Raw genomic sequence first — 17,792 nt, forward strand, 5'->3', positions numbered from 1 at the left:
GCATATAAATGAACCCAAGCCAAAATTTTAAACTTGTTTAATACACAATCCAAGCACAAGTTAGAATCTTATAAAGCAACCCATTTTATTCTATTATTTAAATAAAATCTACATTTAGAATAATATTTAATGAGCCGATCAAGTTTGATTATCGAGCCAAACTTTTTTCTTCATTATAGAGCTTCAATCCAAGCTCTTCATGATTGGTACAAACGAGCCAAGCTCAAGCTGGACTAACTTCCGAGCCAATAAGCTGGACTAATTTTCGAGTCTAACAAACGAGCGAAGCTCGTGCCTAGCAAACCTCTCCTCTGCTCGTTCTATTTGATGCAGAATGCAATTTTTTCAGTAGTCATAATGCATTATTGAGTTTTCAACGAAGGCTCGAAACACACGAGTACAAGATAACAAAACACAGGATCCAAATTTACACAGATTGCAACTTAAATTGGCATATAATGAATGTGATGCTATTATGAGACCCAAGCACCAGAGGGTTGAAGCATACAAGCACTCCGCAAAAGTTAACGAACGGCTTAAATCTTCTAACCATTACTTTTTTATGTATGTCATTTTAATCTCTACCTTTGAAACCAAATGGCCTCATCAAATTACATCAAGAAACACAGAGCCCTCCAAACAGGGAGACAACACTGGTCTTGAACCTATATTCTACCTTACCAGTATTCAAACATGAAAATAAAATAAAGATAAACCATTCTTGACTTTCAAAAACAAATCAGATTTTACAAGCTCAGTTAAATTCATGGATATATTTAAAGAGAAGTTTGCTGGACAGAAAGGAGGGAATTGATTTTTCATCAACTAATCAATTTTGATGTTTCGGAACTAAAGCACCTTACCTCCTTTGTTAGAACCCCTGGTACATTGAGAGAAACAAAGTGAGAACAACCAGTGGTCACAAAATTGAGATCTTGAATAGCAGGGAATTCTAGCCGTCTACTGTCATGGGTTGTGGATCTTGAAGCCAAATACTCTTGGAACATAACTCTGCGTTGCTTTTTGTGGTTTGAGATGCCCATACGTAATCAAAAACAGGTGAGGAAATGTGGTTCCAAAATAAGCTCCATCAATATCTTGGCAAAGTTAAGGAAATTCATGATTAGACAAAGTAAACCTAAGAAGCACAAACATTTCAAGGTATTCATGTAGGGCACCGATACTCGTCGGACACTTCCAAACATGCCGGTCACACATTCAAAAGTGTATTATTTTTAAACACCTGAGGGACACATGTCTATTGTTAAGAAATAGATGAAACGCACTACGAGTTCAAACAAAATAGCTTGTAATACATGATAATAAAAAAAAAAATGTAAAGTAATTTATAACTATTAATCCCTCGTCTTTTGAAACTAGCCTTATATTTTATTTTTTTATTACCTTTGAATAAATATTCATATACAAAAAACATATAAAATTATATATTTTGAATGTATCCACCATGACTAACCCAAACCAACCTCCTTCCACCTACTCATCTGTCCCTTTAAATTTCTATTTTGAGTTCAACAATAAGAATGGAACAGTAACACTAATTGGGAAAACATAATAAACTAAAGAGAATGCATCTATAAAAACAATGCAGTAGATACCAAAGCAAAGGCCGAGGAATGGAGAAAGGAAACATAAAGAGCCAAAAGCAAAACAAAAGAAATTGGTGCATTATAAGGATACTGCCTTGATACTTCGATCGAGGGTAGTAAATATCTTCGCATTTGGGACAGTAAATTTTTACAGTACTTGAACGGGGAATATCTGATTGACCAACTGGAAGGCAGGGTTGTCCACAACAGTAAACTCTCGGGCATCTCCCAAAGTCAAAGTTCTTGTATTTATCTAACTGTAGATTATCATGACGACTTCTTAACAATGACAATGGGAAATAGGTAAAGAAAAACGACAAAGTAGAAATAACTTCACTCAGAATCTTACCATTGCAGCCATTCCCTTGGTAGACAATATGTATCGAACATGTATCAAACCGTATAGCATTTCTGCTGCTGATTCAACCAATTCATTCTGTTCTTCAGTAAATGAGTCACCTGTGAATGTCCATACCAGGGTAAGAAAACACTTGTAGCAAATTCCAACACACGCAAACAGAACATATATATGCAGTCCACAGATTTTTTATTATAAAGGGAAAAAATTACAAACAAACAAAGGAAACCCCTATGGTTTGACCCTTGTAACAAATCAAAACCTATGTTTTCAATTTCGTCAATTTAAACCTTGAACTTATGATTAGATTTCAATTTCAACTATCCATTTGTTACTATTAGGTAAATTAAACAGAGTAAGGTTACTTTTGTAATTACATACACCATTTACAAATAAATAAATAAAATTATTACAAATTTGTGCTTACACGAAATTTCTTTTCACACCCCCCTCCTACTCACAGTTTTCCACTGCTGACATCAAAGGTCGCTGCCTCCCGGCAACCCTCCCCCGTTGCCGCTGCCTCTCTACGCCTCAAATCCACCCCCTGGCAGCCCTCCTCCCTCAGGTCCAGCTTCCCCACCCTCCCCCACCGTTGCGTCCTTTAGATCTACACCGGCAGCCATCCCCCACCATCCCCGCCGTCGCCTCCTTCAGATCCACCCCCAGTTACCCTCCCCTCCTTCAGGGTTTAAATTGAAGAAATTGAAAACCTAGGGTTTGATTTGTTCTTACGGTCGAACTCTGGAGATTTTTTTTTTTTCTTTATTTCCCCCAAAAAAGTACTTGAAGATGCTATGATATCATTTGAATACAAGATTCATGCCACAGCCTTTCTCTAGGCAGAGTAATATCCATTGCATAAATGTAAAGGTACCAGCAGTTTCTCGGGAAGATTATAAAAAAAATTCTATAATTCAAGCAATATCTTGCAACTTAGAGCAGCCCGGAAAAGATATTCATTTGCATTTAATGCTCTATAATTAACCAGAAAATACATGAAATACCAATAGTAATCCAAAAAGCTGTGCAATGATGTTATGGGTTGCATAGAAAAAATAAAGAACTTCCCCATGAGTTGAGCACAATGCCATGAACCAAAACATTGGACTTCACCCACCCCAACACACAACTAAAATCACCCCAACCAAACAGCAACTATCTCAATAGTACAAGGTTATTGGAGGCCTTTCAAGAGAGGTAGTCAGCCATCTGATTCCATCAATGGATTATGGAAGGCAAGAATTTTGGTTCGTAAAAAACTGTAAAAAAGGATGCCCACAGCTAGGGGTGTTCACAGATCGGTTATGCGTGGTTTAGGTGGTGGGTTGGACCTGCCCGATTGGGTGCGGGTTAGGAAAAAATGGAACCACGTCCGCCCACAATGTGGGTTGCACGGGGTGGGTCCTGAAGGCGGTTTGTAAATTAGATTTTTTTTTTTTTTTTTCGAAAATTGTATTCTTGGGCTTTGCTTTGGGGCCTTCCCCCTTTCCTGAGATATGCTTTTGGGCCAAAAAAAAAGCACAAAACAAAAAATTTCATGCAAACCAAGCAACTCAGGTAAAAAACAAAACTGGGACATACCCCAGGCCATCAAGCAAAAGCAAACCAAAGATAGAAAAAACAAGAAAAATAATTTTTTTGTGCAATGAAGCAAAGCAAAGCCACAATCAGCAAAACTGGGGCATACCCCAGGCCATCAAGCAAAGCAAACCCACAATCAGCAAACCGTAAATAAATGAAGATGGGGGATTTCAGATCTGGGACTCATACTATACTTTGTGCAATGAAACACCTTTTTTTTTTTTTTTTTGTGAGTGCAGTTACTACATCTTCCAAATCTGGAAATCTCCAGATCTGGTTTGCGATTGGCGATTGGCGATGGCGACAGGTAGAAAAGGAGGGCACGGCGGTGAGCAAACAACGGCATGGCTGGGTTGATGTGCAAGAGGTGATGGAGCGACGCTGGAGCAGAGGCTGATCTGTGAGAGACGACGGCATCACGGCGAGAGGAGAGGAGAGAGATGGCAACGGGGAGGAGAGGAAAGAGACCGCGAGTAAGGAGGCGAGAGATGGTGGTGGTGACGGCAACGGGGAGGAGAGAAGAGAGAGGTAGGTGAGATGAGAGAGAGAAAGAAAGACAATGGCGAGAGAGAGAGAGAGAGAGAGAGAGAGAGAGCTGGGTAGAGAGAGAGAGAGAAGAGGACCAAAGAGAGGATTTTTTTTGGATCAATCTGGGAGTAGGGTTCTGTTCAAAAAAAAAAAAAAATCTGGGAGTGGGGAATTTTTTTTAATTTTAAACATAATTTGCAAGCAGATACGGATCTGTGTGGGTAGGGTCGAGTCCAGCCCGAACTCGATTTTGGGGTTGAAAAATAAACCTACACCTGCCCTATTTATGCGTGCAGGTAGGGCTGAATTTGTGCAGGTAGCGTCGGTTTGGGCAGGTTGTGCGGATTGAATAAACCGTTGCCCACCCTACCTACAGGCAAGCTTATCCAGATTTTGAAGAAATCATCCATTGGAACTAAATTTCAATTTCCTTTGGTCAAGGCATCTATCTGATAAGAAAATATGACGAGATAAGAAAATATGACAATATAACAACTTACTCAAAAACACATTCTTTAATTCAAGATATTGACAAGATAAGAAAATATGACAATATAACAACTTACTCAAAAACACATTCTTTAATTCAAGATATAGTAGATGCCTGAAGAATGTCGAGAAAACAAACTTGCATCACATGTCCTCTATATTTGACTATGAAGACAGTGTTCCTGTCCACCCAAATAACCAAAAAAATAGCCAAAAGAACACAAGGCAAAAGGCCCTGGATTTTTCATCTTTGCAAAGCCTCAAGTGGAGAATTCTAATGTAGAGCGAACCTTCGCATGAATCATCCAAAGCAATCTACTAAAGCCAAAGGCCTTTGTGACATTGTGATGAAGCACATGAGATGGGGCAATGCATACAAAAATGCACTTCAGATATTTTATTTACATCTTTTATTTTATTCTGTTGCATTATTTAATTTTTACAGCAGTTGTCATTTTAGTTTTTGCAAAGAGCATCTCTATCCAGATCACTGGGCTTTGTTATCTGGAGAATCTCACTAGTATTGATCCCTTCATTAGGAACTAATTATGATAGGGATTGACAGTTTTAGGGAAGACCATAGTTCCTATATAAGCAAGCAAGGTCAAGTGTTGTATTCAATGAGAAGCAATGCACAAGCCTCGAGGAATTGAGGCATAAACATTTCAAGTTTTGAATTTTCAGATAAAAGTACATAATAAAGTAGTGTTAAGCAAAAGAGGAAAATTGACTTTGCCCCATCACACTATCACACTTGTATCACTAATTATCAATATGAACAAAATTCTCCTTAAACTATTGACATTAGTTCATTTTATCCCAAACTCTTTAACAAGGTTAATCAGAATATCACACATGCCAGCGCACACATGTTTAATTGAGGGTACTGATAACAGTAAGAAGACAAATATCTAGATACCACGCAACAAAACACAACCAATTGTTTTGAAAATATTTAATAGAACACAAAATACAACCAAATTAAGCAAATCACGTGCACAAATTTTTTTCAAAAAAAAAAATTAGCCAGCATATACAAAAAAATTGTGCACATGATTTGCTTAATTTGGTTGTATCAGGAGACAATAGTTTGCTACATTTGCTTGTATTTTGTTGTATTTGTGCACGTGTTGGCTGCTTAAAGCGCCAAAGTTACTGTTTGTGCAAGGGATTTTTTGCATTGTTTGTTTGTTGATAGGCTCCCTATCCTTGTGGTTGTGCAAGGCTTTTGCTAGGTCCCTAGTTTGGTGTTACATTCCTAGCCCAGATCTTTAGATCTGTTCAAGGTCCCTATATCTTAATTTGTGGCCCTTGAACAGAATTTAATCTGGTGCTCCTGTATGCTTTGATCTATTTCTATATTCAGTGTTAGAAATCCTTGATGCGAGATGTGCATATTATCATTTTGTCCTTTGGTTTCTCCATCGTTTGTTCTGGCTGGATTCCTTTTTGGTGTTTCTGTTCAAGACCCCCATATGCTACAGGGGCCACTCATCCCAACTAGTTATGCGGTTCTTGCAAAGATTTCTTTTTAACGTGTGATGCGTCTATTAGCTGTGCTGTTTTGTTTTAGCCTAGGGTATACCCCTTGTAATCCTGTACAACTTCTTTGTCCCCCCCCCCCCCCCCCCCAAAAAAAAAAGGAAAGAAAAGAAAAAACGAAATATTTTTAATAGTACAAGTGGAAAATTATTCAAATTGCTAGTTCAAAGGGAAAAGTGACAGAAGTGTGATTTTTTTCCCTAACAGAAAGTATCCATATAGAAGTTTCGTTGAGAAAGGTGGGACTCCTTTTGATCCATCACTAGAAAATAAAAGGTCCATCAATATGATTCATAAAATACCCCTACCATACCAATCTATGTGCTGGTATGTATGTATAACATTCTGTTTGCATAGAATTTTTCTCCATGCCATAGAACCAATTATTTAAGATGATAGAGACAACAAAGTTTTCTCCCTGGAATGCAAGCCTTTTGATTATGTTTATATACATTGAATGCCTAAAAATTAAATTTAATTGAGAAAAGGAGTATGGTTAATAAGATTCATAATGGAATATAACACAAGGTAAAAGCTTATGTGCTTATGTCACATTCAACCAGCCTATCAAAACACTAAGCCTTCATTCTTCGTTTCTCCAGAATTTCATTCTTTCTTCTCTTCCTCTCTTATCCTCTCATTTTCTTGCAGAATCCATGAACCCATTAAGATTCATTGTGCATTAACCATCATAAACATGGGTTTCTTCAAGCAAAAAGAAGCATGGATACAAACATGGAATACGAATATGGTGATATGGCACTTCCCAAGATTAACATCAAGTTAGGAAGTATCTGAAATGTATCCGCAAGTATCCGCGGTGTATCGGTATCCACTACGGGACAGTACAAATATGACTCCCTCGTATAAGTATATGAGCTTCGTAAACATGGTCACATTTCAGAGATTCTTCATCGAACAATGACAAAAGATTATGGAAAAAAGTCACATGTTTGGATTTGCACTTTTATCCAAACATGTTTAAAATTTTAAATTTCTATTTCTTTGTTTCAATTTTTTTTTTTTTTAAATGAATAATCTAGATCCAATCCATGTTCACCTATTTAAAAATTTTACAATATATTATTCTCACTATATATTAAATGTTAATTCTACAAGTCTACATCTCATATGTTACCTCATATTCTTTAGAATTTATTAATTTTATACTTTATGAATTTTCAGTCCTCCATTATATCTGAGCTACCAATTTTGAGACTACTACATGTAGTCTTCCATTGTAGCTTCCTGACAATGGATTTTCAATCTGTCAAACAGTTTTTTTGTGGGCTTGCAATTCCCTAGAAGTTATCTTACACCACTAAATTAGCTTAGTTTTAGTAACAAATGAATGTGAATCATCTCATCATTAAGAGCTTCCAAGCCTTTCACTCCTCAAAATTCATCAAATCATCTTTCAACAAAGTGCTTGAAGGCATCCTCGAGTAGCAAGAATTCCTAATGTGCATGACAAAATAACATCGTCCCACATAGCACGTGTAAAGAAAGTAAACCACTGCAGGACAATCGAAGTTGGCCATAAACATTTAAAAGAAAAAAATTTGAAACATGAAGAAGCACCTATTTCTAAGCAATTAGCAGTCGCAACTTTTAGAAACAAAAGGTTCAAACTAAATTCATCTTAAGGCTCAGTTATTTGTTTTGATAATCAAGTACTCATTTTCAATGTCTTGGTCGTGATTGCTTAAATTGGTGTGCACCTCAGAAATTTGTGTTTTTTGAAAAAAGAAAATAGTTAACTTTAAGATATTTAGTTAATTAACACACACACACATATATATATATATATATATATCTTTTGAAAAGTTGAATATATTTATTCACTTGACATGCCGAAAGGACACAGCCTTTACACAGGAAGCATACATATAGTTGAATTAACAGTCAAATAGTTGTTTAATTGCATAAAACCATACAATAAATCTTGTGAGCAATGCATCTCTTTGTGGAATCACATAGAGATCATAATAATATTTCAAAATTTCAAGCTAAGTAGCACAAACATGTACGTACACATAACATGACAAAGACACTAACAAGGCAATTTTCAAAATATGCAGGATACACGACCCACCTAGGACATGATGAAAAATTATTATATGTCAAATATATGAATAGTTGATTCAAAGATAGGACACTAATCAAAATTAAAATGCCATATATTCCATAATTTAACGTACATTCCAAAGAATGCAAAATAGTTGTAAAACATTGAAATACACTTTATATATTCATCTTATAAATGTCTCAAAACATATCTAAAGTGCATGAGTTGAATCCCCAATAATGCAGAACATAGTTGTTACTATAAAAAGATTCATCACATGTCACGTTCGACTAAACTGTACGAGAAGTGTGTATGTAAAGTGTCTGATATTATGAATTTTAAATTTTAGTTAAGACATGTTGAAAAAGTGTCTAACATTCTTTTAAGAGTGCCGCAGAATGTTGTGTCCAACATGAATCACCAACACTACCCACCTACTTCATATAAGTGTTCATACTTCCTAGGTTGCAAGTATAAAAGATGCACTTATAGAACAGAGATGATTATAACTACAACTCCAGTATAATCCCTAAGTTGCCAGCTCTAATTATCTGCTATAAAATTGGTTTAGATGTAAATATTTATCATAAGAGGAACCAGAACTGTAGTATTCATATCTCCCAAGAACTGTACTAGACCCTGGACACATGCAGTTTGAAAGTAATTTGAATTAAATATACTGAAATACTTACCGTGAGAGGACTCAACATCCAGAATTAGATCCAGTGCATAATCATAATATGGAACTTGGCTGCTTAACCCACAAAGATTAAAATCATCTTGGATGTATTCATCATCAACTTCGCAAAAAAATTCATTTCCTCGCAAATTGCAAAACCAAGAAATCCAAGATGTATCATCCCCATCAGAACCACTAACATCAGATTCCTCAGTGTCTGTCTCGGATTCCTCTGCAATATAGCAAACATGAGCATATCAATTTCACTGAAGTGGGAGTGATTACATGTATTACAATTATGTGTATTTCCTAAGGGCGCATTTACGCATTTTATATATAAGTAAATTGTAAGAAATACTTTTTTCCTTAGTCGTGTAAATAAGAAGAAAAAGCAAGAGGTTCAGGAAATCTATATTATTCCAATTTATTCTTCTTTTTTTACCTTTTGTTAATAAATAAAAATATTATATTAAGGGGCTGCGATCAATATACAAAAGAAAACATATCACAGCTATATGTCGAAAACCTATTCAAAAGCTTCTACAAAGCACAAAAATTGGTTCAATGATGGATTAACCACCTATTGGGAGATGGTTCAAAAATTGGTGTAGAGATGGTCCAAGCTATGTTTTTACCATACCTATTGGGAGATTGTTGGTTCCACTGTGTGTGAGTTCGTCAAAAATTGCTTTGCTACCAGCTCTATACCCCATCAGATTAATGGAACTCTCATTGCTCTTATTCCCAAAATTGAGAACCCTGAGACTATCAAACAGTTCCGCCCCATAAGCCTCTGTAATGTGTCCCATAAAATCATTTCTAAAATCCTTGTTGGGTGAATCAGACCTCTTTTAAGTAAAATTATTAGCCCCAACCAGTGTAGCTTTGTTCCTGGTAGGTCCACTAGTGACAATATCATTATCACCCAAGAGACCATTCATACTTTAAGCCATAAAAAAGGGAAACTTGGGGGAATGATATTGAAGATTGACTTGGAAAAAGCTTATGATAACATATCTTGGGACTTCCTTGAACATACTTTGAGGGAGTTAAAGTTCCAAAATAGCTTCATTGAGCTTGTGATGTGTTGTGTCACATCTGTTACTATTGCTGTTTTGTGAAATGGTGAACCCTTGCCAGATTTTAAACCTGCAAGGGGGCTGAGTCAGGGAAACCCCCTCTCCCTATTTATTTGTGTTGTGTATCGAAAGGCTTACTAATATGATCAGATCGAAGGCTGAGAATAAGTTGTGGAAAGGGGTTCATGTTGCTAAGGGTGGTCCATGCCTGCCACACTTATTCTTTGCTGATGATCTGATGATTTTTGCTAAAGCTGATATGAATAATTGTGTTACAATTATGAATGTCTTGAATGAGTTTTGTGAGATCTCTGGTTTGAAAGTTAATGCCCTTAAATCCAAATTGTATGCTTCCCCTAACATTAAGGAATGCTAGAGAGATGAGTCTCAGATGTGGCATTTCTTTGATTGATGACTTGGGGAAATATCTTGCAGTCCCCCTTATTCATGGTAGAGTGAATAGAGGGCCCTTCACCACAAATTCGGAAAAAATGCAAAAGAGTCTAGCTGGTTGAAAAGCTAGTGTGCTTTCGTTAGCAAGTAGAACAACACTCATTCAATCTGTGAGTTCTACTTTGCCTGCATACACAATGCAAACTATGGATGTGCCCATGAAAGTGTGTAATGACATTCATAGACTCCACGGGAATTTTCTGTGGGGTGACACCATAGAAAAAAGGAAAGTGCATTTAGTCAATTGGGAGTAGGTTTGCCAATTGAAAAAACTGGGTGGACTTGGGATTAGGAAAACCAGAAATCAGAACCTAGCTCTACTTACTAAGTTGAGCTGGAAACTGATCTGTGAAGGAGGTGCTTTGTGGAAAGATGTCCTTAAGAATAAATATCTTAAGACAACAAACTTGAATGAGTGGCCTAGAAGTAGGCCTGCCTCTCATGTGTGGAGGGGCATCTTGAAAACCAGAAGCACCTTGAGGAAAGGTGTGAAATGGGAGATTGACAATGATAAGAATGTGGATTTATGGAGTGACTAGTGGTGTGGTGACAAGCCTTTTGTTGAGTCTGTTTCTCAAATTCTGCAAAATCAAGTTGCTGGTACTGAGAATGTCTCAATGCACACTCTTGTTAATGAACAAGGTGATTGGGATGTGATGAAAGTTAATGAACTTCCACCCTGTGTTTCATCAATTATACTGAATTTACCTCCTCTTAATGCTAATGTTGATTCACCAATTTGGAAAGGTCTAGGTGATGGCAAGTTCTCTACCTCTACTGCCTACAAGATCAATTCTGGGAACTTAGGACTGGAGGAGGACTGGAGTTGGCTGTGGAAATTACGGCTACCACAGAAACTTATAAGTTTTTTGTGGATTGTTATGCATGGTAAAGTCTTAACTAATCAGTTGAGAGAGCAAAGGGGTTTGTCTTTAGGCCCTAGTTGTCCCAGCTGTAATGAGGTGGAAGACATGAATCATCTGTTTCGAACTTGTTACAAAGCTAAAGTTGTTTGGTTAGCTATGTTTGGTAGGCCTTGGTATATTGCCATGATTCAAGAACCCTAGCTGGATTGGCTAGTTTCCAATTCCAGAAAGAAAACTCATTTTAATGCTCAAACCAACTGGTATACTATTTTTGTTGTCTGTCTTTGGCAAATATGAAAAACAGAAATCAAAATTTTTTTCAACAAATTGCGACTCTTAACCAAGATAGTATGAAACTTATTTTGAGCTATGCCAAAGAGATCAACCAAGCCTTTAACATGGCCATTGTTAATGCCAGACCAACTTTTAATCTGATTAAGTGGATTCTTCCCCCTGCAGGTAGGATTAAATTGAACACGGATGGCTGCAGGAAGATAGGTGGTGATGGTGGCTTTGGAGGATTATTTAGAGATGAAGCGGGAACATGGTTGTGTGGCTACTAAGGCAGAATACCTTATGGTACAAGCCTAGAAAATGAACTTTGGGCTATCTATAAAGGTTTAACAGTTCTGCTACAAAGAGGATGGAACAACATCATAATTGAAACGGATGCTATGCAAGCTGTAAAACTGTTTGAGGAGGAAACGGAGGCGACCTCATCGTACAAAGGCCTATTAGAAGATGCCAAGATTATCATGAGAGGCTGTGAATGTACTGTGCAGTATGTATTCAAAGAGGGCAATCTGTGTGCTGATACACTCGCAAAACTTGGAGCTGAACAACCAGAAGATATCCTAGTCGTGAATGAGCCATCAGCTGAGATCTGGAGTCAGCTTGTTGCAGATATCATTGGTAGAGCTAGGGAAAGGGCTTAGGCCTTTGTGTTTTGTTTTATTTCCGATGTACCTAAAAAAAATGATGGATTAACCACCTCCCAAAAACCAACTACACAAAAAACACATAAATCTACTCTCTAATTTAAAAATCAGCGCTTCTTTTCCAATCAGAAGTTCTTCCATTCCTTTCTCCCCAAACTAACCACATCAAAGCCAAGGGAACCAAATACCATGCCTTCCTCGTCCTCCCACTCGAGCTGCTCTCTAAGAACAAAGCAATTCCCTTATCGTCCTAGGTAACAAAATCCACACCAAAGGTTATTAAAAATAGCAAATTTGTAAATGCCCAAGCTCCCCTCTCTCAACGATGTACACACGGTGTCCTAATCAGACTTAACTCAACCTAGCAACTTTGGATGTACTTCCATAAAACAAAGTTTTATATAGCAGGTGAACCAGTCTGTTACAATGGAAAGCCAATAAAATATCCAGTCCGACACAATACGTACCAGAAATCAGCCAGTTCAACCATAATTTTGGATCCCACCGATAAGCAAGCTGTATCCGAATCGGAAAGCAGAAAAACCAGTTCAAACCAGCTGTTGCGGTACGAACTGGCCATTTTTTTGAACCATAATCATGATTATAAAAAATGTTCTAGCTAGCTAGGTGATACGGGTTTGACTCTCAAATTAAATACAATAATAGAAAAATTGAACCTCCTTTGATATCCAGTGAAGAATGACCGTTGTTCCCCATAGTCTAAGAAGTCCATTTTTGCACAGGAGCTGAAAATTTTCCTTTCCAAAAAAAGGAAATTTGAATTTTAAATGTGAGAAAATAGAGTTCAAAATTAGACTTTTCTAATATTTTTTTTCCTCGATAGTTAGTTCTTTTTCTCTGTTCTTTTTTGTTTTTTTTTTATAATTTTTTTCTGTCTTTTTTCTTATGTCCCATGGGCACTTGTTAGCCAGACCCAAAAGATAAATCTCAAGCATCACTGAATTTATCATTCTACAACATTTAGATAATATTAATCCTGTGCACAGGTCACCAAGCAAATGGGCAATTCTTCACCAGGTTCTTCGTTCCCATTACCCTAAAAAATAATAGACAGTTCCATCAATGCCAACAAAAGAAAATGACTAATGTCTTTGCACCCAAAACATTAATCACCTTTATCCTATAACCCACCAAACTGATGACAAATCACAAACTTCTAAGGGCATCTCCAACCCTCAAACTAATATCAAATTTAAATTTGGGTAAAAATCACACAAAAAACATCACCACTCCTTCCTCAAACTTATATCAAATTGAGTTTTATTCTCACCCAAATCAAGGGAGATTCAAATTTTACAAGACCATTTTGTAACTTTCAAATTTAAAACCTTACAATTACTAAATCTTTACTCAAATTTATACTTAAATCTGAGTTTATCTGTCCATTGGAGTGTTTCAAATTCAAATTTTTCAACACTTCACACGATACATACATAAACACACAAAATATCCTATATATCACCAGAACAGATTAACATAAAACTCATAAGCATAATTCACTAATGTTCTGTTTGGGCGGAAAACGTTTTCTAGAAAACATTTATTGTATTTTATAGTGTTTGGTACAATGAAAAAACGAAAGTCAACCAAAGGTAGAAAATAATTTTCACTTTCAAAAGGCAAAAAAATGTTTTCCGAACTAAGGTTTTACCAATGTCACTACAGTACCACCGCCACTCTCACCTCCATCATCACACCACCACCACCGCGGAGTGTAATACAAGCAGGAAATGGAAAATAATAAGAAAACACAACCAACCATCAGAGCATTTGTTCTTGGCGGAGGGAGTGGAAGACGGCCGAGTATCACGGCCGTCAAGCAGCTGCAACTTTCCGGCGACGGCGACGGCACTTCCGGCAGCCGTAGAAGTGGACGGCAGAGACACTCTGTCTTTGTCCTTGTTGCTGCTGTTCAAGCCTCTCGAAGCCGACGGTGACGATTTTTGCAACTGCTTATCTAACGCGTCGTTGATACGCTTCCGATCCAACGGCTCACCAACGATCTCCGACTTCGAGGATCCACCTCCACCTCCACCTCCACCTCCACCTCCTCGATCTCTATACATATCCAACTGTATATATGAATTATATATATTAAATTTCGAGAATTAGAGCTCTGGTTAGAGATTGTGAAGCTTTTCATCGAACATGGTGTGAGTAGTAAACAGAGATCGGAACAAACAAGGGTTTGATTTTTGCAGGGATGATTCAGAAAGTGAGTGTAGATTTCGAGAGGCCGTGAAAACTAGGGCAACGTTTGGTTTAACTTTTAAATTAATATTTGGATAAAAAAAATAAAAATAAAAAACGTTTGGTTAATAAATTTTTGGGTAAATACACGTTTTAAAAATAAAAATAAAAATAAAAATAAAAAACGTTTGGTTAATAAATTTTTGGGTAAATACACGTTTTGATTTTATTACACGTTTTGATTTTATTAAAAGCTCTCTGTAATTTAAAAAATTATATTATATTTTTTAAGATTTTTAATTTTATAATAAATTATTTATTTTATTAATACGTCATAAAATTAATTAATAATTTTTAATGATATTAATATATTTTAATTAATAATTTAGATAATTTTATTATTATATGGGAGAGTAATTATGAATTTCATTTTTTTAATTAATTCTATTAAATAAAAAATTCTGATAAAAGGGCATTTGTAATTTTTTAAATTACTCCTATAAGAAATAATCTGTATTTAAAACAAATTTCAAAAGATATATTTATAATTTATTCTAAATTTTTAAAACCCATTCTTCTCTCTCTTTTTTTTATATTAATAAATCAATTAATTATTTTTCTCTCTCCTCACATTTTATATATCAATCAATCAAATTTTCTTATACCTATTTATTCTACTACAAAAGAGAAACAAAATATAAAAATTATAAATTATCTCATAATGATTTTCATAACTCATAACTTAATAAATTTTTAATTTTTAAAACTTTTTTTAAAATTTGAAAAATAGGTTAAAAGCTAGCTTATTTGCTTTTTTAAATTACATCATCTCTTTACTTTTTTACACATTTTAAAAAAAATTAAAAAATTATCTTTTAACCTAATTTCCAAAGAAAAATGCTTGAGACCTCAAAATTTCAAAACTCAAATACCTTGAAATTGTTTTTTTTTTTTTTTTGGGCCGTGTTGGTTTGATTTTTTTTTCTTTTTTCCTTTTTTTCCTTTCTTATTTTATTATTATTATTATTTTTTTGGCAATGTGGTTATGTGTAAGGGTGTACTAAAAAACTAAACATCTCGCACCAACTCAGCCTGTGTAGTTTGATAAGGTGAGTGAGTTGGGTTGGACTAGTTTAGTGATAAAATTGACTGATTAGTTAGACTACTGATTAAAATTTATTAATTCTATGTAGTTTTGTACGAATCCTTCTATTTTTTATTTCAAATTAGAAAGACTCGGATTTTGACATAAAAATATAATAGGGACTCGTATAAAACTATATAGAATTAATAAATTTTAACCAACAGTCCAACTGATTAGTTAATTTTATCACCAAATCAGTCCAACTTAACTCATTCACCTTATCAAACCACACAGACTAAAATTGGTGTAAAATGTCTAATTTTTTTAACACACCCTTATACATAGTGGGTATTTGGGAAGTTAATTTTTTTTTGGTAGGTTTTTTTAGTTGTATGATATTATTGGAGAAAAAAAAATTATGTTTGGGAAGATAGTTAGGTTTTTTGTGGTTGGATGTGATGTTTGTGAGAGAAAAAGTATAATGATTATGAGGTTTGATGTGATATTTTGTTTGAATTTATTTTTTTGATTTTGTAACTAATTTGTCTTTTAATGAAAAAAAATTAATAAAACCAAAAAATAAACTTCCCAAACACTAAAATAACCACTCTTGAAAAAAAAATAAAAATAAATAACATGATTCAAGACGTTCGAGTCTCGAAATTTTGTGACGTCTAACACGACTCCCTTATAGGAATGGCAACGGGCTGGGACGGGGCCGGGGACCACACTCCCCGTCCCCGATCCCCGAAGGTTAAAAAAATCCCTATCCCTGCCTCCGAACCCCGGCGGGGGAACCCATCACCCCCCGTCCCCGTCCCCGTCCCCATCTCCTAACGGGGATTGATTTTCCCCGACCCCGAAAAATACCCGAGTTTTTTTTTTAATTTTAATTTTGTTCAAGAACAACAAATCAATATAACAGATCTAAGTACCAACAATCAGCATCAACAGATTTAAATTAAAAAAAAACAATCTGAAAAAAATATATATATATGTTTTCATCATCATCAACAAATCTAAATTAAAAAAATAATTTGAAAAAAATATATATGTTTTCATATCATCAACAGATTTAAATGAAAAAAAAAATCTGAAAAAAATAGATTTGAGTACCAATAATCAGATCAGAGAGAGAGAGAGAAATAACAGATCTGAGTACAGATCTGAGAGACGGTGGCTGTGACGAGATCGACGGTGGCTGTGGCGGTGGGTTCGGTGGTGGTGAGAGAAAGACGGACCTTCTGCGGTGGTGGTAGCAGTGGCCATGAGGAATAAAGAGAGAAAGAAATTGAGGTGAGGAAAAGAGAGAGAGAGGGGGGTCGGGGCCTGGTGGTGGGACACGGCGACTGTGAGAGAGAGAGTGTGAGAGGAAAGAACGAAAGAGGAGAAGAACGAGGGAGTGAGAGAGTGATTCAGACAGTGAGATATATAATATACTAGACATATAATAATATGATACAAACAACTAGAATACACTACATATATAATAATCTAATACAACTAAACACTAACACAGGTACATAGCAGGATGTTTCGGGGAAATTTCGGGACAGGGTCGGGTCGGGGCCTAAGAGCCTATCCCCGTTCTCGACCTGAAAATCATCGAGGATGTATTTTTCAATACCGGCCCCGATCCTATGGGGAATAATTTTCGAGGAAAACCCTATTTATCAGGACGGGGGGTCTGGGTCCCTGTCGGGCCAGGTTCATATTGCCATCTCTACTCCCTTATGCACGTGCTGTTTCTCTCTCGTTTACATTTTTTTCAAATATTTGACACCATTTATGTAAGATTTTAAAAATCAGATCAATAAGAAAATTAAAAAAAAAAAAATTAAGTGACGCATCATTGAATCAAAATCAAGTCAATTTAGGTTGAACTATAATGTTATAATTAATTAATAAATGTATTAAAAATTATAATTCACTAAAAAAATAAGTATTAAATATATTACATATTTGTATAAATATATTTATGAATTATTTTTAAATTAATATTATTTATAAAAATGTTAATTATACCAATACATGAAAGAAAATGATTTGAATATAATAAATAAAATATATCTACTAATTTATCAACAAGGAGTATTGTTAACTTAGGTCTCGTTTGAGAACATGCTATTTTAATAATTTTTTGACTTTTTAGTTAAAATATAAGGTAAAAAAAAGTAGTATTTTGGAATGACTTTTTAGTTTTTTTACGAAAAAATGTGCAAAAAGTATAGAGAAAAGTGAATCTTTGACTTTTTGATATAAGTTGTTGATTTTTAAATTTTTTAGTAACTTTTTGACTAAAATCG

At 35.4% G+C, this 17,792-nt stretch overlaps 1 protein-coding gene across 1 annotated transcript; it reads right to left on the reverse strand.

The window, feature by feature from the left end:
* Positions 1 to 524: 524 nt before the first annotated feature.
* LOC114270492 (putative casein kinase II subunit beta-4) lies at positions 525 to 14,530 on the reverse strand. The gene is made up of 5 exons (XM_028212028.2): positions 13,972 to 14,530; positions 8,869 to 9,087; positions 1,957 to 2,066; positions 1,699 to 1,864; positions 525 to 1,097 (listed from the first exon to the last, which is right to left on the reverse strand). Exons 1-5 carry the CDS (start codon positions 14,276 to 14,278, stop codon positions 967 to 969), a joined length of 933 nt encoding a protein of 310 aa, XP_028067829.2. The 5' UTR covers positions 14,279 to 14,530; the 3' UTR covers positions 525 to 966.
* Positions 14,531 to 17,792: the final 3,262 nt, after the last annotated feature.

Source organism: Camellia sinensis, chromosome 5 (assembly GCF_055761805.1).
Source record: "Camellia sinensis isolate YWXY chromosome 5, ASM5576180v1, whole genome shotgun sequence".
Lineage (NCBI taxonomy): Eukaryota > Viridiplantae > Streptophyta > Magnoliopsida > Ericales > Theaceae > Camellia > Camellia sinensis.